The sequence below is a fragment of the Ranitomeya imitator genome, chromosome 1 (assembly GCF_032444005.1).
Source record: "Ranitomeya imitator isolate aRanImi1 chromosome 1, aRanImi1.pri, whole genome shotgun sequence".
Lineage (NCBI taxonomy): Eukaryota > Metazoa > Chordata > Amphibia > Anura > Dendrobatidae > Ranitomeya > Ranitomeya imitator.
Genome location: NC_091282.1, coordinates 842,526,443 through 842,549,204, shown reverse-complemented (window position 1 = coordinate 842,549,204; position 22,762 = coordinate 842,526,443). Strand labels below are relative to the sequence as shown.

Genomic DNA, 22,762 nt, shown 5'->3' with positions numbered 1-22,762 from the left:
GCGGGTAACGCACTCCGTAACCGCTGTTATTAACCCTGTGTGTCCCCAACCTTATACTATTGATGCTGCCTATGCGGCATCAATAGTAAAAAGATCTAATGTTAAAAATAATAAAAAAACAAAAAAACCTGCTATACTCACCCTCCATTGTCCGACGATCCGCTCGCGCCTGCCACCATCTTCCGTTCCCGGCGATGCATTGCGAAATTACCCAGAAAACTTAGTGGTCTCGCAAGACCGCTAAGTCATCTGGGTAATTTCGCAATGCATCCTGGTAACGGAAGATGGCGGCAGCCGCGCACGTATCGCCAGAGCTTCGGTGGATCCCGCCGGGTGAGTATATAACTATTTTTTATTTTAATTATTTTTTTTAACAGGGATATGGTGCCCACACTGCTGTATACTACGTGGGCTGTGTTAGATACCGCGTGGCTGCTATATACTACATGGGCTGTGCTATATACTGCGTGGGCTGTGTTATATACTGCGTGGGCTGTGCTAGATATTACGTGGCCAGTGTTATATACTGCATGGCCAGTGTTATATACTGCGTGGCCTGTGTTATATACTGCGTGGCCTGTGTTATATACTACGTCGCCTGTTATATACTGCGTGGCTGCTATATACTGCGTGGGCTGTGTTATATAGTACGTGGCTGTGTTATATACTGCATGGCCACTGTTATATATTGCGTGGCCGGTATTAACGCATCGGGTATTCTAGAATATGTATGTAGCAGCCACATAGTATATAGCACAGGCCATGTAGTATTTGTCTGCTATATACTACATGGCTCCTATATACTACGTGGCCTGTGCTATATACTATGTGGCTGCTATATACATACATACATATTCTAGAATACCCGATACGTTAGAATCGGGCCACCATCTAGTATATATATACTGTGCCTATGGCTAATAGGCTGCACTGGATTGCTCTAACTACTGCCACTACTCCTGGTTCTAATGCCTTGTACTGTAAGCACAGCAGGGCCAGCTGTGTGTATGTTTGCAACACACACACACACACGTACCTCAGAATGTCCTCTCTCCAACTCTGAACCCCCACCCCGGAAGAAGATACGTAGGGGTGTGGCCTAATACAAGTGGCGTGTCGGCTGCTTCTGCTGGCTGTGCGGGGGAAGTGCAGTCCCGTGTGGGACTGCGGGGCACAGCCTCAAAATCGGGACAGTCCCGCACTATGAGGGACGGTCGGGGAGCTATGCGTGAGACAATGGTACCGGTGTCAGTGTTATGGATCAGTGTGTCCTCAGTGTGTGATTCCATGCCCATTTTTACCATCAGTGTGTCCGTTTTTACTGTCAATGTGTCTGTCAAGCTGTCAGTCACTGATAGGCCCGCCCACCGGTCAGAAAACCCAATCAGTGACTGACATAGCTCTGTGTGCACACGTTGCGGATTTGACGTTGCGGATTTGCGGCAGTTTTCCATGAGTTTACAGTACCATGTAAACCTATGGAAAACAAAATCTGCAGTGCCCATGCTGCGGAAAAAAACACGCGGAAACACTGCGTTGTTTATTCCGCAGCATGTCAATTCTTTGTACGGATTCCGCAGCGGTTTACACCTGCTCCATAATAGGAATCCGCAGGTGTAAAACCACAGGTGAAATCCGCACAAAAACCGCGGTAATTCTACAGTGTGGATTTACCAAAATCAGTGCGGAAAAATCCGCACACAATTCCGCAACGTGTGCATGCAGCCTAAATACGTGTCCTTTGGACAGACCTTCGAGAGAGGTGAGTGTAGGACCCATTGGCTGAGGCTCCTGGCATAACAATGGCACACGAGTTTTGGGAGAGCCAACACTGCGGGACCGCTGCTGGTGCAGGTGGCAGGGCTATTATCAGTGACCCTCCTGCTGTAGATGCTGGGGGCCCCTAGGCAGCTGCCTAGTCTGCCCTGCTGTAACGCCGGCCTTGGCGATTTCTGCTATCAGGAATGTACAACCCCTTTAATAAGGTATATGCGTCCCAAAAATAGTGCTACTGACCAAAACATAAGACTAAGCCGAAGAAAAAGTAAAGAAGTTATAGCTCCTGCAATAAGACAACATAATGTGTGGGGGATAAAAAGGCGAGTGCTAAAGGCCGAACGTGGTTTGTGTTTTGATTGTTATCATAAAAATCGTAACACTGCAGCTAATAATAAAAACCCGGCGCTGCCTAAAATGGCGGCGGTCCATACTCAAGGACTACATTTCCCATGATTCCGCGCTGCATGGTACAATGTGCGGCGGCGCAGCTATTCACTAGGCGTATATGACCCTACTAGACATGGCCGCGCCTGCTTCCGAACATTCGAACGACGTCACACGCTGCCTCTCCTGTGATTGGTTGGAATCTCTCACTCCCGCCATTCAATGAAAAGTGACCGTTGCCCGAGGAGAAAGGCGCTGCACTGCGAGTCTTGAGGCGCTCACCACTTCTCCGGCGGGATACCCCCTGAATTCTCACATGGCCTCCGCGACCCCGACCCGTGGAGCCTCCACACCGCTCTCTCCGACCCGCATCACCCGGCTCCAGGAGAAGGAGCAGCTGCAGCATCTCAATGACCGCCTGGCCGTCTACATAGACCGGGTGCGCTCCCTGGAGCTGGAGAATGACCGGCTGATGCTGCAGGTCTCCGAGAAGGAGGAGGTCACCACGCGGGAGGTGAGTGTGCGCGACATGTCGTGACAGGTGACGCTGGCGTGCGCCGCCTCTGTGACTTCCCCGTGGGCCAGCAGAGAACTTTCCCCTCTTGACATGTAGTTTCTGGCAGGTGCGGGGTCCACATGTCACCGCTGTCGCCTCGTCCTGCTGGCGCCGCCGTCTGGCGTGTCTGGGTATCGCACACGGTTTCCTAGGCGCTGTGCTTCTGTGGCAGGCTGAAGGTGTGGGGTCTCTAAAACCAAGACACTCATGGCCCCCAAATGTGGGGTGGGACGGAATAATTCACACTCTACCTTTTCCCAATGCAGACCCTCCAGTGGTCGTATTGGCAGCAGGGTCACAGCAATGTTGGCATCATGGCACCAGTGTGGCACGTCACTGCCAAGACCACCGATTGGTTCCATGAATCATATGCTGGTATAGGCAAAGGCAGGGTGGGCCGCCGCTGGGTACCATGCCACATTAGTGTTTAGGCTTTGTTCACACTGAGCGTTTTTATGCTAATTTTCACCTGGGTTTTACAGTACCAGCGAAGCTTATGAGATTTCAGAAATCTCATACACACACATTGGTTTTTTGTTTTTTTTTTGTCATCAGGATTTTGTGCTTTGCTTCGTTTTTTTGCACAATAGAGCATGTCACTACTTTCAGGGCTTTTCAGCATTTTTCACCCATTGAAAGGAAAAACGCATGAAAATCTACACCAAAAACTAAAGCAAAACCTGCATTTTTGCCTCAGCTTAGTTCCTGCCAAGCACGCAGGTTTTGCTGCAGAAAAAAAAAAGCCCAATGTGAACTTAGCTTATGCAGCACATTAAAAATATTAAAGGGAACCTGTCACCCCCAAAATCGATGGTGAGGTAAGCCCACCGTCATCAGGGGCTTATCTATAGCATTCTGTAATGTTGTAGATAAGCCGCCGATGTTACCTGAAAGAGGAGAAAGAGGTTAGATTATACTCACCCAGGGGAGGTCCCGCTGCGGTGGGTGTCTCAGGTCCACTCCGGTGCCTCCCATCTTAATTCCATGATGTCCTCTTCTGGTCTTCACGCCGCGGCTCCTGCGCAGGCGTACTTCGTCTGTCCTGTTGAGGGCAGAGCAAAGTACTGCAGTGCACAGGCGCCGGGCCTCTCTGACCTTTCCCGGCGCCTGCGCACTGCAGTACTTTCCTCTGCCCTCAACAGGACAGACAAAGTGCGCCGGAGCCGCGGCGTGAAGACCAGAAGAGGACGTCATGGAATGAAGATGGGAGGCGCCGGAGCGGACCAGAGACACCCATCGGAGCAGGACCGCAGCGGGACCTCCCCTGGGTGAGTATAACATAACCTGTTTTTATCCTCTTTCAGGTAACATCAGGGGCTTATATACAGCATTACAGAATGATGTAGATAAGCCCCTGATGACGGTGAGCTTACCTCACCATCGATTTTGGGGTGACAGGTTCCCTTTAAAGGGTTCACATTTAAAGAGATCCTGTCAGCAGGATTGTAAACAGTAACCTACAGTGTCAGGTCGGCGCTGTTAGGGTATTGTGCACACGTTCAGGATTTCTTGCAGACATTTCCTGACAAAAACCGGACATTTCTGCCAGAAATCCGCATGCGCTTTTTTTCGTTAGTTTTTTCCTGAGCTTCCCAATGCATTAAATAGCAGGAAAAACGCAAAAAACCTGCAAAATTAATGAACATGCTGCTTTTTTTTTTTTTTTTTACCACAATGCGTTTTTTTCGTGGAAAAAAAATGCATCATGTGCACAAAAATTGCAGAATGCATTCTGAATGATAGGATGCATAATGTATGCATTTTTTATGCGTTTTTATCACGAAAAAACACGAAAAATCCTGAACATGTGCACACAGCCTTATACTGGATAAAATGATACCTTGGCTGATGAAATCCGTTTTGTGGTTGTTTCTTAGGCTACTTTCACACTTCCGTCGGTACGGGGCCGTCGCAAACCGTCGGCCCGATGGACGTTGTGCTAAATTTAGCACAACGTGGGCAGCAGATGGAGTTTTACAACGCATCCGTTGCCCATTGTGATGAGGGGGCGGTGTTTCGGCCGCGCATGTGCGGTCGAAAATGGTGGAGGCGTCGCCCAAAAAAGTTGCATTGAACGTTTTTTTTGTGACGACGGTCCGCCAATTACCGACGCATCCAGTGCTACGACGTATGCAACGTGTGTCCATACATCATGATGCGTTGGTAATACAAGTCTATGTGCAAAAACCGCATCCTGCGGGCAACTTTGCAGGATGCGTGTTTTGCACAGAACGACACATTGCAACGTCTTTATAAAGACGGAAGTGTGAAAGTAGCCTAAATCTTTATTTTCAGTTCTCAGTTAATGATATGCTCGTGCCCTAAGGCAGGGTCAGTGTATGTGGTGGTCTGATTATATATTCATAATGAAGACTGCTGACAGGTCACTGCTCCCTCACTGACCCGCCCCCTAGTTTGCATAATGAGTAACCTCACATACTGAATTTAAAAAAACGCTTCTGCAGGCGTCAGCCGTGGCCCCTGCGCTGCAGCATAATCGCATGTGTACGTAATAATCCCTTTTGCTTATTTAATTGAGCGAAGGGGGAAAAAAATCAATTTGAAAATGGCACCTGCAGAGTAGCAGCTATCAATATATATAGAATTAACCTTTTATTCTACCCCCTTAGTGCTGTCTGGTCCAAATGTGTTTTGGAGGTTTTTTTTTTCTTCTCTTTTTAGAGCCTTTTGGAGTTTTTTTCTGCCAACAGAACATGATCTGTAGTAGTGTGGCTTGAGACAGCTATTTACCATATGTTTTTCTATATGCTTCACTTTAACCCCTTCACGACATGCGCCATACTATTACTGCGCATGTCGTGTCTCTCCCTTTGATGTGGGCTCCGGCGGTGAGCCCACATCAAAGTCGCGACATGTCAGCTGTTTTGTACAGCTGACATGTGCGCGCAATAGCGCATCGCCGACCCCCGTCACATTATCGGGGGGTCGGCGATGTGTCAGGACAGTAACCATAGAGGTCCTTGAGACCTATGTTTACTGATGCCTAAATGCTGTGAGCGCCACCCTGTGGTCGGCGCTCATAGCAATGCAGGATTTCAGCTACATTGCAGCAATCTGATGATCGCTCCCATGTAGCTGAGCCGATCGAGTTGTGCCAGCTTCCAGCCTCCCATGGAGGCTATTGAAGCATGGCACAAGTTAAAAAAATGTTTTTAAAAATATGGAAAAAAAATATATAAAAGTTTAAATCGCCCCCCCTTGCGCCCCATCCTAAATAAAACAATAAAAAAATCAAACCTACACATATTTGGTATCGCCGCGTTCAGAATCGCCCGATCTATCAAAAAAAAAAAAGCATTAACATGATCGCTAAACAGCATAACGAGAGAAAATTTGAAACGCCAGAATTAGGTTTTTTTTGTCGCCGCGACATTGCATTAAAATGCAATAACGGGCGATCAAAAGAACATATCTGCACAAAAGTGGTATTATTAAAAACGTGAGCTTGGCACGCAAAAAATAAGCCATTACCCAACCCGAGATCACAAAAAAATGGAGACGCTATGGGTATCGGAAAATGGCACATTATTTTTTTTTTTTTAGCAAAGTTTGGAATTTTTTTTCACCACTTAAATAACAAATAACCTAGACATATGTGGTGTCTAAGAACTTGTAATTACCTGGAGAATCATAGTGACAGGTCAGTTTTAGCATTTAGTGAAGCTAGAAAAAAAGCCAAACAAAAAACAAGTGTGGAATTGCACTTTTTTTGCAATTTCACCACACTTAGAATTTTTTTCCCGTTTTCTAGTACAAGACATGGTAAAACCAATGGAGTTGTTCAAAAGTACAACTCGTCCCGCAAAAAATAAGCCCTCACCTGACCATATTGACGGAAAAATAAAAAAGTTATGGCTCTGGGAAGGAGGGGAGCGAAAAACGAAAACGCAAAAATGAAAAAGGGCTGCGTCTTGAAGGGGCTAATGGAAAAGAAGAGCTTGTTTTAACAAAAATTTTACCAACATCAAGAAGTACATACCGTTTTTTTCAGACCATAAGATGCAAAATTTTGGGTGAAATGGGGGTGCGTTATATGGTCGGAATATACTTACAAATACTTTTGGCGATGGTGCAGCCTCCCTTCCCAGGCTGTTGTGGCAGTTGTGCTCCTCTGTGGGGCGGCGGGGCTCCGACATTTCGTGAAAGCCCGGAGGCCCCTGCAGATTCAGTGCAGCGATGCGGTGGCCTCTGGGAAAATGGCCACTGGGGGCGGCGCATGCACAGATTCACATCTCGGTGGCAGCACTAGATCTGTGGGTCCTCAGGGCTTTCAGAAAATGCCCGCGAAGCCCTGCTGCCCCCACAGATTCCTCCCCCCCCCCTCCCCACAGAGCAGCACCACCCTGGGATGGGATTTCCCAGAGGCCACCGCACCAGCCTGAACCACCGAACAACCCCGTGACCACTACTCCACCTGTGCCGATTTTCTCAAGTGCCCCCCCCTGTAAGCTGAATTCGGACTGTACATGTATTTTTATTTTTTTCCCTATTTTCCTTCTGAAAATTTTGGGGTGCATCTTATGGTCCTGTGCGTCTTATAGTCTGAAAAATACGGTGCCTTTGTATTGTCAGATGGCATCAAGCCCAGGGCTTAGTAATGGAGAGGCGTCTATAGGACACCTATCCATTACTAATCCTTTAGTTGTATGGTGAATATGAATAGCCTTTTATTTGAAAATAGTAACACACTGGCGCTAAGAATACATAGGTCTAAAGCTGCTGGTACCAGACAGGTGCCGTGCCACCCCTGTCACAACCACGAAGTGGAAGAAGAAAAACGAACAAGTGAGGTATCGCGCTAACACACAAACAACCGACTGGACATAAACGTTACTACCTAAAACCTATAGTGTGCCCCTAAACAGCTGATGCTGGAACTAACCTTAGGATAGTAATGGCCGTGGTATAGCAAAATAACACTACACACTTCTAGCCTGGGCCGCAGAAAGTTTGCATGTAGGTGTAGAGGCCTGCGGGTGTTGTTGGTGGGGGTTTCGGATTTCCCGGGCGGCAGGAGTATACTGGAGAACGCTCCGAGCCAGAGCGCCCCGGCCGGTGGCGTTCCTGGATGCGCGGCTGAAAAAAATGGCCGACGGTGCTCTGCAGCATGTGACGTCACGAAGCTACGGAGCCTTGCTAAGGAGAGAAAAACTAACAACGCGTTTCGAGGGACTTCGTGCCTCTTCGTCAGCTGTTTAAGGGCACACTATAGGTTTTAGGTAGTAACGTTTATATCCAGTCGGTTGTTTGTGTGTTGGCGCGATACCTCACTTGTTAGTCTTTTATTTGAAATACACCAATTTTTTCTTTTCCATTGTTATTTAAAAATAAGTTAGGTGAGTATAATGCCTTTTCCATTGAAGCCAAAGTCTCCTGTATTAAAACAAAAACAGCAATATCCCTCACCTATCTGTCGTTATGTCCCATGCAATAATCCATGCCTGGGGGATTAACAGTTTTCAACCTGGTCGGTGCCAAGGTGCGACCGTCCATCCTGTGAATCGCTGATGAATGAGCAAGCGCAGCATCAGTGAGGTGTTTTCTGGGTGGCTGCGGGCTGCTATTTTTAAACGGGGGGAGCAGTATCCATGACCCCTTCCTATCCTGAAAATACCAGTCCCCACTGTCTGCCGCTGGTTCTTAAATTATTTTTTTAAATAACTTTTAAAAACAGTGTGGGACCCCTCAATTTTTGAGAACCAGCTGAGAGATACATCCTAAACACAGGGAAATCCACGCTGGTTTCTTTTTTTAAATTATTTGTTTACAGCGCAGGAGCCAGCTGATGAATACTCCCATCTGCCACCCCTTGTTTTCACTTAGCGGCAGCAGGTGTAGGCTCATGGGAGAAATGGTCGCATTAGCCATTGCCTGCTCTCGCTATTAGGGCCCCTTTCCACTTGTGAGAAAAAAAACGGTCCGTAATCTGGACCGAAAAAACGGATGTAACGCATGCGATTGTCATGCGTTTGTAATGCGAGTTCAATGCGTTTTTTTTTTTTTTTTAATCGCACCATCCGTATGACATCTGTATGCAATACGTTTTTTTTCTCTGCAACTATTTTTATACAGTCATTTACAGGACTCTTTACAGTGTTCTATGCCACAGAATGGTAAGGTATCAGTAAAAAACGGATGGAATACGGATGGTCCGTATTCCATGCGTTTTTTTTCTCGCATCCATTGACTTGCATTGGCGACTCTCGTCCCAGACCCGCAGCAAATCGCAGCATGCTGCGATTTTTTTATTTTTTTATTTTTTTCTCAGCCGAGCCGACCCAGATTTTTCTCAGTCCGATTTCGGCTCAGAAAAAAAACGCAAATGAAGACACCTATTAAATAACATTGGTCCGAGTGCAATCCGATATTTTTTTTTTTTTTTTGGATTGCACTCGTCCGTTTTCCTCGCAAGTGGAAAGGGGCCCTTAGTTGACTACAACTCTCAACAGGGGAGAATGATGAGAGCGGTTTTCAGCACCAGGGAACAGCGCTAACGGTACCGCTGCTTCCCTTGGTCCTGTACGTGTGGTACTGATGCTGCAAATGGTTGCCACAAGTATTACACACATGGTCAATGATATCTCCGGTACCGGAAATATCAGGACATGTGAAACCGCCCTTAGGAACACACTCAAATATATTGCACGTGCCCAATGGAACTGCATGGGATTTTTTTTTTTTCCTTATAGAAAAGCAGTGAATGAGGGAAAGTAGCTTTGCTCTTTATTTGTCTGCTTTACGTGTATGGTTTCAGGTTTCTATTTGTGGACTACTTCGAACCTGTGTGGGATTTTTTTTTTTTTAAATAAAGTGGTGGAGTGCTTTATTAAAAAAAGTGTTTTTTTATTCGAATGTCCATGACAGCACCACCTGAGAGAGGGGATCCGTCCTTCAGGAACAGGAAGCCTACAGACAGGATGCCCTACAGATTATCATCTTTTGATCACCAGGATTCCCAGGCCGGCTGTCTGACGCGAGTAGTGAGTGGGTCTCCTACCTCGGTCAGTGCAGGGTCCCTGGAAGTGCCATGGTGGGCCCTGGCAGGGCTCAACAACAGTGTGCAGAGCAGGAGGAGCGGTGTCCAGAGGATTGCTGTCTCCACAGCCAGCGCCGGTATGTAAGTATGCCCCCGGGTCTGTCCTGGTGTACCGTCCCACTGTGGTTTGTGCCCGAGGGGGGGTCACGACGGTGCGGACGTGGCGGTTTGGGCAGCGGGGGGGGGATGGCGGAGCACGGTGGGATGGGCTACAGGAACGTCCCGAATGGGGGGGGGGGGGGAGGGGGGCAAAACCCTTGGCCACACACACACATGCTGACCCGGATACAGGGGGTGGGCTATAAAAAGCCACAAAACATGCTGCAGGGCTGCTCTTGGCCCATTGCAGCGATGGATGAGCCGGCGGCTCCAGTGGAGCAGGAGCGTGCCTCAGAGAGGTTCCATGCAAACCCCCAACTAAAAAACCGGGGACGAAACAAGCAGCCCAGCCGCAAAGGTACTTCCAGGCTGAAGGATTCAGCTCCCTCCCCCTGTGATTCGGTACCTACCGCTACTGCTTGGGTAAGAGATCGTCGTGAATGTACCCTGATGCAGTATTTCCCCACATTTATTTTTCTAGGGGAAATGCTCTGGTAAAACGAAAAAGGCCGGCGTCACACTCAGCGTTTAAAAATACGGTCCGTAATTTCTCGCAAGTCACACTGCTGGTCTGTGTGTAATCCGTATTTTTCTGGCCCCCATAGACTTTCATTGGCGTATTTTTTGCGCAATACAGTGACAAACGCAGCATGCTGCGATTTTCTACAGCCGTAGTAGACCGTATAATACGGATCAGTAAAATACGGCTGATAGGACCTGGGGCATAGAGAAACATTGTACCGTATGCAATCCGTATTTTCAGCACCTCTTGCGTCCGTAAAACACGGTAGTGTGACGCTGGCCAAAGAGGGAATGTTCCCTTTGCAATTGTCCCTTGCCAGATACCTGCCCTAAAAAATTGTCAGCCATGTTTGCGACAGACAGTAGGGGATTAAATAAAGGGGGAGCTGTAGTCCCTAGTTAAGTAGTCCTTTACTCTTTCCTATGCTTCCACAGGTGGCGGAAGAAACCCCTGATTTCACCGCAAGCCTAAGGGAAATGGTTAGAATGGAAGTTAAGGATTCCCTAAAGTCCCTGTCTCAAGGGGAATCTTCTAAGAAGAAAAGAGGAACACGTTTCTCAGGGTCAGAGCCCTCAGCTGCCCCTAGGAAAGGCGATTTATTCTTCAGAGGCCTCTGCCTCTTCTTCAGAATCATCTTCAGAGGAGGAATCCAACCGTTTTTGCTTCCCCCTAGATCAGATGGACAAATTGGTCAAGTGAGTTAGGTCCACTATGGGGGTAACTGACACAAAACCGGATCTTTCAGCCCAAGATCTGATGTTCGGCGGCCTTGACCCTAGGAAACGCAAGTCTTTTCCATTAAATGACTAAGTTCAGGGTTTGATTACTAGAGAGTGGAAAAAGCCAGAAAAAAAAGGGCTCTCTATCACCAGTCTTCAAACAGAGATATCCCTTCGAGGACCCCTTGGTGAAAGATGGGATAAAGCCCCAAAACATGGGGCAGCAGTTGCTAAATCCTCCAAAAAATCCTCCATTCCTTTTGATGATATGGCCTCCTTAAAATATCCGCTAGATAAAAAAAAAAAGTGGATTCATTTCTAAAAGGGACATGGGAAATGTCAGCTGGTGCCCTAAGACAAGCGGTGGCTGCTACATTCACAGCCAGATCCATGATGGTCTGGCTGGACCAGCTTGAATCCCAGCTAGAAAATGGAGCCTCAAGAGAATACATCCTAAAATCCCTGCCAATAATTCAGAACGCCGCAGCCTTTTTAGCTGATGGTTCGGCAGACTCTGCAAGGATGGCAGCCAGGGCCGCAGGACTATCTAATGCTGCACGAAGGGCTCTGTGGCTAAAGTGTTGGCCTGGGGACATCCAGGCCAGATCCCGTCTCTGCTCCATTCCATGTGAGAGAGAATATCTGTTCGGTCCGGTTCTGGACGAACTTTTGGAAAAGGCCGGAGATGATAAAAAGAAATTCCCCAGTCTGCCGATCCCTTCTTATAGACGTCCCTTCACCAGGAAAAAAATTTTTCAAAGAAGGTCCAGAGATCAAGGCAGATGAGATGAAAAACGGAGAGGTACCGGATGTATATTTGGAGGTGGGGGGGGAGCCAGGAAGGAGCATCCCGGGAGCCTAAGCAACCACCCCAATGACTAGCGGCTCTGGTGGGAGGTAGGCTAACTGCCTTCTACCCGGCCTGGTCTCTGATCTCTAATAGCAACTGGATTCTGGGGTTAATAGCCACAGGTCTACGACTAGAATTTTCCCGCATCCCCCCAAAACAGGTTTAAGATTACCCCACTCAGGTTCTCCCCATCGGAGCAGGCGGCCCTGGAAGCTGAAGTTCATGACCTTTGCAGCAAAAAAGTCCTGACAGAAGTACCGGAGGAAGATAGGAGCAGAGGTTTCTACTCTCCTCTGTTCCTAGTCCATAAGCCAGACGGCTCCCTTAGGACCATAATAAATCTGAAAGCCCTCAATGAATCTTTGGTCATACGGCCGTTTAAAATGGAATCAATCAATTCCACAATAAAATTGTTGTTTGAAAACTGCTTTATGGTGGTGGTAGATCCAAGATGCCTACTACCACATACCTTTTCATGCAGCTCACCAGCGATTCCTTAGAGTGGCGGTTCATTTAGAGGGGTCAATCCGACGTTTCCAATATGTTGCTATTCCCTTTGGTATTGCAGTTGCCCCCCCCCCCCCCCCCTCGAGTGTTCACTAAAGTTATAGCTGAAGTTATGGCCCATCTGCGTGAGTCATTCTAGTGATCTCCTACCTTGATGATTTCCTTATTATAGACAAAACCAGGGCTGTGGAGTCGGTAAGCCACAGTTGTGACTCCGACTCCTGGATTTTATCAGGCTCCGACTCCTTCATAAATGGCCAATTCGTAACAATAAATTTACTGTTGTAAAATATTAACATCGTGCTTATTCACTTTCTCACCATCCTATAAGTAATCAGACCACTTAGAGCAAAAACTATATTAGAATATAGCAAATAGCTTTTATAAACTTTTCTAAACTCTTGTAAGTAAATATGCAATAAACACTGTTATGCAGTTAATAAGAAGAAATCTATAAATTTGTCCTCAGAAAAAGTATTGCCTCTGTCAGATCCTTCTTCATGGATGCCCTTAAATCTTATCTAATTACGGTATTTTGAGAGCAGAGAACAACCTCTCTACACTAACTTGGGTTGGTGGCAAAGCAGTAACCACTCGGGCAACATCTCTGACAATGTCAGGATACAGAGGAATTGCTTGTTGCACTGTTATTTTTGATGAACGGTCAAATTTCTCAATTTCTTTTAGTGCACATGAAACATTCTGCTGAAATGTACTGGCTGTGTTCTTTGATGGGGATGACTCTTCTATGCGGGAATGCTTTGCACGGTCCTTGTGATCCAAATATTTTTCGAAATTAAATTCTTCATCAGTTGATGAGGGTGAAGATGTGGCAGGACGACCAAATTCTTCTTGTTCCTCCTGACTGTTCTGCAACCCTTTCATCCTTACTGCTATTTCAAACAGAGCTTCTTTTCCTTTAGTTAGCTGTTGATCATCTAGAAGAATCTGATGCATTGGGTCTACATAAACAGCTGCCAAAAGAATGTTATTTTGTAATAGTAGCTCCTCTCTCCGTTTCATTGATGTAGCAATGCCACTTGCAATTAACCCTCTTTGGGACAGGCGAAACATCAGGTTCTTCCACTCCTTTAAGAAAATATCTGGAGTTAAGTCCTCTGCTTGTAATTTTTTAGTCACTGTAAATGGGTGCTCTAGCAATTTTTCCAGCTCAGTCACCTGATTCCACTGACTTTCACTTAGCGTCAGTTGAGGGTTAGCCATGTCTACAAGAAAGGTTTTCAGTTCAACCAAGCGCTGAATCCTTAAGTAAGTACTGCCCCATCGTGTGGCTTGATCAATAATTGCCCCTTTATTCAGTCGCCATGACAGCACAACGAGAGGGGATCCGCCCTTCAGGGACAGGAAACCTCAGACATAAAAGGGCGGCACCTCACTCACCCGCCAGTTGGTTTCCTGTCCCTGACAGTGGAACCTCTTCAGACAGGCCCCGAGAAGAGGGTCGAAGAAAGAATTTATCCCACGCCTGACAGACCGATGCAGGTAGCGGGGTCCCCCTACCTCGGCCTGGTCAGGTAGATGGAAGCACCACACGGCAGGGGTACTGTTGGTGTAGGTGTCGGCAGGAGGAAGCGGCCCGAGGCATTTAGGGCCTTGCTTCTACGACAGCTGCTTTTTACCTGGGGGTCTCCAGGGTGCCGCTTCTGCTGGGGCCTCCGGGGTCGGTCCGCCGCTTGCGCCGGGGTCTGCGGTGGCTAGGGAGAGCTGCCGTCCTTGTCCGGCGCGTCCGCTCTCAACGCCGCAGCGGCGTCCGGAAGAGGCGTGTCCGGATGACGTCGCGAGCGGCGCGGGGCGATGACGCGGCCGCGCATGCGCGGTAGCGACTTCTTTTGGCTAATGGCGGCGCCCGGCGTCTGAGGAGGGATTTTCTGGCCACGAGGGGTCCAGCGCTTTAAGCGGACGCCTAGCGGTCACGACCCTACCAGCGCAGTACCGGTCGTCGGCAAGTGATTTCCCTGCTGGCCCCCATCCGGGGGTGGTACCCAGGGGGAGGAATTTAAACGGCGTACTGAAGCCACAGCTTGTTCCTGTCCACCATTTCCAATATGGAGTCTCTGGAAGGAACACCGCAGCTGGGCGGTGATCAGCAGCAGCAACCTGAACAGCCTTTGAGCAGCTCCCAGCGGCGTTCTAGTGGCAGTAGTCGCGCTGGTAGAGCTAAAGAGGCTCAGAAACCAACTAAGTCCTCAGGCCGTAAGAGATCTCCGGCTAAGAAGGACCCCCCGATCACGGTACCTCTCGCTGCAGGGATGGGTAAGTGAGCTTCGTGAAAGTACGTTTCTGATAGCTGTCCCTCCTTGTATTCCCTCTCTCCTTATTAGGGGAGGAAATCTGTGTCCAAATCCAAACATAGGGAGTGTGCCATCTGTACGGAGCCACTTCCAGATGGACATGAAAAGAAATTGTGTAGCATCTGCATTCAACGGTTAATTGAGGACGAGGCCCCTGACCTTACGTCTACTCTTAGGGATCTGGTTAGACAGGAGGTCAGAGATTCCATGAGGTCTCAGAAGTCAGTTTCAAAAAAGAGGAAGGAGATATTATCCCCAGCCTCAGATGTGGATTCAGACACGGGTGGTGTGAGCTCGGATTCTCATCCGTCATCATCATCAGAGGACATGGAATCTAGTCGAGCCTGTCTATCACTTGATAGGATTAACCGCTTGGTCAAAGCTGTCAACAACACCATGGGCATTGAGGAGACCCAGGCGGAATGTTCCATTCAGGACATAATGTTTAAAGGCATAGATCGCAAATCCAAAAGAGTATTTCCGGTAGTTGATAAAGTTAAATCACTGATTACGAGAGAATGGAAGAAACCCGAAAGGAAGGGGTCACTCCCACCAGCATTCAAAAGAAGATATCCCTTTGAGGAAGAGGCTTCTTCCTCCTGGGACAAGGTCCCGAAGCTGGATGCGGCGGTGGCCAAAGCTTGTAAAAAAACGTCTCTCCCATTTGAGGATCTGGGAAACCTAAAGGACCCGCTTGATAGGAAAGCTGAGGTATTCCTTAAAGGAGCTTGGGAAACATCAGCAGGTTCCCTGAGACCGGCGATTGCGGCCACCTGCACTGCCCGGTCGTTGATGGTATGGTTGGGTAATCTAGAAGACCAGCTCAAGGATAAGGTTCCTAGGTGCGAGATCCTATCATCTATGTCTATGATTCAGGATGCAGCAGCCTTCCTTTCGGATGCGTCAGCCGATTCTGTTAGGCTAGCTGCAAGGTCATCAGCACTGTCTAATGCGGCCCGTAGAGCTCTTTGGATAAAATGCTGGCCAGGAGACTTACAGGCCAGATCGAAACTATGTGGCATCCCCTGTGAGGGGGTTCATTTGTTTGGCCCAGTCCTGGATGAGCTTCTAGAAAAAGCAGGTGACAATAAAAAGCGATTCCCTCTTCTAACAAGACCCTTCTATAGACGAGACTACAACAGAGGAGGGCTGTATCGCCGAAGATCGGACAGAGATTCAAATAGAGATTCGACCAGATATAACTCTTATAGAAGAAGAGGTAGAGGTTATATGTTTAACTCCTCTAGAGACTCTAAAAAGCCTCAATGACTGGCGGACCAGGTGGGCGGTAGGCTGTTGGCCTTCTACCCAGCCTGGTTGAAAATCACCAATAGTCCATGGATACTCAGTATCATTAAAGAGGGGTTAAAGTTCCAATTCCACCATACCCCCCCAGGACAAATTTAAATTAACCCCTATCCGTTCTTCTCCCGCAGAACAATTGGCGTTGGAGTCAGAAGTTCGAGATCTCCAAAGAAAGGGGGTTCTCGTTAAAGTACCTACGAAGGAACAAGGTACGGGGTTTTACTCCCCTTTATTCCTGATAAAGAAGCCAGATGGATCATATCGTACCATCATCAATCTAAAGGGCTTGAATGTATTCCTGCGGGTCCCATCCTTTAAAATGGAATCTGTGAAGTCGGCAATAAAGCTTCTTTTTCACAATTGCTTCATGGTTGTCTTAGATCTGAAAGACGCCTATTACCATGTCCCGATACATGCAACTCATCAGCGCTTTCTCAGGGTGGCGGTTTCTCTTGCCGGCACAGTAGAGCACTTTCAATATCGGGCACTCCCCTTTGGTGTTGCAGTCGCACCTCGGGTTTTCACTAAGATTATGGTAGAGGTTATGGCACACCTTCATGAGCAAAACATACTAATAATTCCCTACCTGGATGATTTATTGATTGTTGGGCGTTCAGAGTCACACTGTAAAGAGCAGTTGGAGAAAGTGATAGCAGCATTACACAACTTAGGATGGATTATCAATCTCAAAAAGTCGCGTCTTCAGCCCTCAACGTCACAGCAGTTTTTGGGTCTTACGGTGGATTCGGGTCAGCAGGAATGTCGCCTGCCAGACTCAAAAGTCGATTTCTATTCGTCGGCTGGCCTCCAGAGCAATTAATAATCCCGTAGTCTCCTTAAGAAATGCTATGTCACTCTTAGGTTCACTTACTTCTTGTTTTCCGGCGGTGATGTGGGCACAGTTTCACTCCAGGTCTCTGCAATGGGATGTTCTGCATAATTTTCGGCGGCTGGGCGCTAACCTTGATAAAAAATTTTCCCTATCTGTAGACGCCACGGGTTCCCTAAGGTGGTGGACGCACATCCCTAATCTTCGTAGAGGTGTACCTTGGACAAATCAGATAACACGGGTGATAACAACTGATGCTAGCCCCACGGGTTGGGGGGCACACTGGGAAGACAATTACATTCAGGGTCTGTGGTCCCAATCGGAGCGAGACACGTCCTCCAATTTGAAGGAATTGATGGCGGTGGAACGCGCCTTAGATAGGTTCCTTATACCTCTGCAGGGTAGACATGTTAGACTACTCTCTGACAACCAGGTGACCGTTGCTTATGTGAACCACCAAGGAGGTACACGGTCTAGGTCATTAATGAACGTTACAAATCATATTTTTCAGATGGCCGAAAATCACCTGCTCTCCCTTACGGCCCTTCATATAAAGGGAAATCTAAATACCATGGCCGATTACTTAAGCCGCAACGAGCTCAAACAAGGGGACTGGTCTCTAAAACCGGCTGTCTTCAATCAGATCGTACGGTTGTGGGGATGTCCAGAGATAGATCTGTTTGCCAGTCGAGGAAACAAGAAACTCCATCAATTCTGTTCCCTAGACCCAAGGGACAACCCGTACGCAGTCGACGCTCTTCTGATCCCCTGGAATTTCAGTCTCGCCTACGCTTTCCCTCCTCTGAATCTCATTCCTATAGTTCTGAGGAAAATTCGGGAAGACGGAGCCCGAGTGATTTTAATAGCCCGTTCTGGCCCAGAAGGTCATGGTTCCCATGGTTGAGAAGCATGTCCATTTCCCAGCCATGGATCCTCCCAGAAATACCGGACCTCCTTTCCCAGGGTCCAGTCTTGCATCCACGAGTAACCAACTTGCACCTGACAGCATGGAACTTGAGAGGTCACTTCTGAAAGGAAAGGGATTCTCCCAAAATCTTGTAAATACTCTACTTAAAAGTAGGAAAGCCTCCACGACTAGCATTTATGTTAGGGTATGGAGGAAGTTCCTATCAAGTTCAGGAGCACAAATCAATCAAAAACCTGATATTGCTCAAATCCTAGAATTTTTACAGAAGGGCCTAGAGTTAGGCTTAGCCACCAGCACCCTTAGAGTTCAGGTTTCAGCTCTAGGGGCACTATATAATTCCAACATAGCCAATAATCACTGGATAACAAGGTTTTTCAAAGCGGTCACCAGATCCAGGCCGGTTGTTAAACAAAAGATAGTGCCATGGGATCTAAATCTTGTGCTCTCGGCTCTAACACAAGCTCCGTTCGAGCCTATTGACTCTGTTCCAATCAAGATCCTGTCGGTCAAAACAGCCCTCTTAGTTGCCCTTACATCGGCAAGAAGGGTTAGTGATCTTCAGGCATTATCCAGGCAACGTCCATATATGCAATTTTTGGAAGATAGTGGTGATGAGGCCTGACCCTCTTTATCTTCCAAAGGTTGCCTCAAAATTTCATAGATCCCAGGAGGTGATCCTACCTTCATTTTGTCCTAATCCCTCTAACAATAAGGAGCAGAGATTTCATTGTTTGGACGTACGTAGGTGCCTTCTCAAATACATTTCGGTAACAGACACCTGGAAAAAAGACCACGCTTTATTTTTATCCTACCAGGGGGTTAGGAAGGGACTTAGAGTATCAAAAAATACCCTAGCCAGATGGATTAGGGAGGCGATATCTCTTGCTTATACCGCAGGTGGCGTGGAAATTCCAGAAGGTATAAAGGCTCACTCCACTCGTGCGGTAGCCACATCCTGGGCTGAGAGAGCAGAAGTATCGATTGAGGACATCTGTAAGGCGGCCACATGGTCTTCTCCATCCACCTTTCTTAGACACTATAGATTAGATCTAGGTGGCTCCTCCGACCTCACGTTTGGGAGAAGGGTGCTGGAAGCTATTATCCCCCCCCTAGTCACTTTTTCACTTCTCTGAAAGTCTCTCGTTGTGCTGTCATGGCGACTGAATAAATACGTACGCTACTCACCTGGTAGCAGTGTTTTTTCAGGAGCCATGACAGCACCCTTATATTCCCTACCCTCTTTGTTTATGGGTTCAACACTTCCTTTAGAAAAATTCCTAAGTTTATTCACTGGGTGAATTGTACCATATATTAATATTGTTTATGTGCTACTAACCTAGAAGGTCCTTTCATACTCTGTAAACCAACTGGCGGGTGAGTGAGGTGCCGCCCTTTTATGTCTGAGGTTTCCTGTCCCTGAAGGGCGGATCCCCTCTCTCGTTGTGCTGTCATGGCTCCTGAAAAAACACTGCTACCAGGTGAGTAGCGTACGTATTTTCCAGCACGTCTCTTCAAAATTGAGTCAACTTCAGGGGTTCTGGCAACAGTAGCCAATTTTCTCACCTTGCCAATCAGTGCAGCAGCATGTCCTTCTTGCAGACTGTCTCTTATAGCCAGCTGTAGCGTATGCACAACACAGCGCATGTGATGAATGAAAGTTCGGCTGAACTCGATGGACAAATGTCTTTTTTTTGGCCTTACTAACTATGTTACTATGTTATGTTACTATGTAACGTATTGACACAGTTTCAGCAAGATCATCTAAACTATCATGTTGCTGTTCATCTGAAGCAACTTCAGTTTGCTCCTCAGTTACAATACTGTGTTCCTCTATTTCAAACATTTCTGTGTCTGTGGACCCAGAATGTTATTCTAGCTGCTGGTCACCATCATTACTCTCATTCATTAGCTTAATAGTACTTATCATATTTGAAGCATTGTCAGTTACGACAGAAAGAACTTGCTCTTTTTTAAGTTCGTAGTCTTGCAGAACTTTTTCCACCAAGACCTGGAGAAACTCACTGGTGTGATGAACCTTGGTGTCTTTTACTGCCAATGTCTTGGTAACTATGTCATTTTTGTCACAAACAAATTGGACATTGATGGCAAAATTCGTTCACTCTGTGACGTGTGCAGGCATCCATTTTAAGAAACAGAAAGCGTCCCTTGAGAGTTTTTAAGTTCTTCCTTTTGTTTAAAAGCTTCTTCGATTACTAATTTTCTAATACTCTCTCTCCAGAGAAACACCAAGCTTGCGGGCCATTTCCCCATTCAGACAAAAAATCTGGTCGTGAAAATAATGAAATAGGCACACTATCCTTTACAACAAGCTCTATAATCTGCTTTTTAATTGTATCTACTGTCATTGTCACAGTAACTTTGTCACTGACAAAATATCTTGCAACTGATGGCTGAAAAGTTCTCTGCTCCTTTGTTTGGCTGGAAGTGCTGGGCACTGGTTCATTGGTTTGGATGCAGTCTCTCATCCACTGCTTTCAGTACTTCTGGATGAAAGCGCTGTAAATGTCTCTTTAGAAGCTCTGGTAGGAGCATTTTTATCTTTGCCTGAATATGCACTGATCTTGGCTTCACATAATTTGTCATACACTGACAGACATAATGTTTTCTATCTTGAGTGATGGTGAAATGTTCAAATACAGCTGATTTAATGTGATGCTTCTTTGACATTCTCAGGTTTTTAATTCTGCATTCACAATCCAAATGACAATTGTTTTTCCTAAAAACAATTGTACAAAATTATTGCCAGGTCGTACAACTGATATAGTGGTCAGTAGTACTGTTATTCCTCATGTACTCAGTTAACTGATGCAAAGTTTGTTGAAAGGATAATACTTCTTACAGTCTTCCTCTTCTGAGTAGCAGCTGTGAGATGCTTGGAAGACATCTAGTCTAGAGGAGGATCTTTACTACTAAGAATTTGCAACACATTTTCACTTTCAGTTTCATACATTGTAAGTAGGGGGGTTGGGGCAGCATGAGGTTAACCAAGTATAAGATTAGATAAGGGCAGTGGAGAACAGCGACACACAAGAAGTAAAGGTACCGTCACACAATGATTTCTTTAACGATATCGTTGCTTTTTGTGACGTAGCAACGATATCGTTAACGAAATCGTTTTGTGTGACAGCGACCAACGATCAGGCCCCTGCCGGGAGATCGTTGGTCGCTGGGAATGATCAGGACCTTTTTTTTTTTTTTTGGTCGCTGATCACCCGCTGTCATCGCTGAATTGGCGTGTGTGACGCCGATCCAGCGATGTTCACTGGTAACCAGGGTAAATATCGGGTTACTAAGCGCAGTGCCACGCTTAGTAACCCGATATTTACCCTGGTTACCATTGTAAAAGTTAAAAAACAAACAGTAAATACTCACATTCCGTTGTCTGTCACATCCCCCGGCGTCAGCTTCCCGCACTGACTTCAGCGCCAGCCGGCCGTAAAGCAGAGCACAGCGGTGCTTTTACAATGGTAACCAGGGTTAACATCGGGTTACTAAGCGCAGCCCTGCGCTTAGTAACCCGATGTTTACCCTGGTTACCCGGGGACTTCGGCATCATTTGGTCGCTGGAGAGCTGTCTGTGTGACAGCTCTCCAGCGACCACACAACGACTTACCAACGATCACGGCCAGGTCGTATCGCTGGTCGTGATCGTTGGTAAATCGTTTAGTGTAACTGTACCTTAAGAAATGTCTCTATCTCCAGCAGAACTGCTTATCACTGTTGTTCATAGTTTGATAGAACATATATATTTGAGTAACATTTATAAAATTCATATGAAAGTTCAATTATGAAATATTAATACATTTTTTTACAAAACTAACTCCGACTCCACGACTCCGACTCCACAGCCCTGGACAAAACAGCGGAACATTGGAGCAATTACAAAATGCAATGTCTGCCCTGGAGCGGTTAGGGTGACTGCTAAACATCAAAAAATCCTGTCTGCAGCCCATGAGAGTTCAACAATTCTTAAGCCTAATCTTAGATTCCCAGTATCAGGAATGCCGTCTGCCTCCCGAAAAGTTAGTCCGCCTACACCATCAGGTCCTGAACGCCTCCAACAACCCCACCATGTCCCTCAGGAAAGCCATGTCTCTTTTGGGCTCTCTCGTCCTGTATTCCCGTGGTCCAGTGGGCCCAGTTCCATACAAGGAAACTACAGGGTGATGTTTTGTTACATCAAGTCTTTTGGGGGCTATCTAGAAGGCCAGCTAACTTTGTCCAGAAATGCAATAAAAATCCCTCGATTGTTTCCATTTAGCCACCAATCTATCCAGAGGGGTCTCCTGAGAATATAACATAGCCCGTATTGTCACTACGGACGCAAGCCCTTCCGGTTGGGGGGCTCATATGGGTGAGGTTTTAGTCCAGGGTCTATAGGAGCATCACCAGGTAGAGATGTCTTCTAACCTGAAAGAATTAACAGCAGTGGAACAGGTGGCTAAAAGACTCCTTGTGTATCTACAGGGTCATCGCGTATGAGTGTTCTCCGACAATCAGGTCACCGTGGCGTATATAAATCACCAAGGCGGGACTCGTTCCACACCCTTGATAAATGTAGCAGAACGGTTGTTCCAACTAGCAACCGCTCTGCACATAAAAGAAAACACCACAACGGATTACTTAAGCCACAATCTTCTAAAACACGGGGAATGGTCCCTAAAAACCTCAATGTTCGACCCGATTGTCCAAAGGTCAGCTAGAGGTGGATCTCTTCCATCAGAGAGAACAGGAAGGTGAGACGATCCTGCTCTCTAAATCCCAGAGAAGACCCTTTGGCAGTAGACACTTTTTTGATAAAGTGGGACTTCAGACTAGCCTATGCCTTCCCTCCCCTGTCTCAACTACCTGTGGTGATGAGGAAAATCAAGATAGATAGGGCAAGAATTATAG

The 22,762-nt window shown here is 47.0% G+C and overlaps 1 protein-coding gene across 1 annotated transcript in view; it reads left to right on the top strand.

The window, feature by feature from the left end:
* Nucleotides 1-2,388: 2,388 nt before the first annotated feature.
* LMNB2 (lamin B2) overlaps nt 2,389-22,762 on the top strand; it is a 101,947-nt gene continuing 81,573 nt past the window's right edge. Inside the window, exon 1 of the mRNA XM_069740857.1 lies at nt 2,389-2,677. Coding sequence (XP_069596958.1) covers nt 2,480-2,677 — 198 coding nt within the window. The 5' untranslated portion in view covers nt 2,389-2,479. The remainder of the gene's footprint in view (nt 2,678-22,762) is intronic.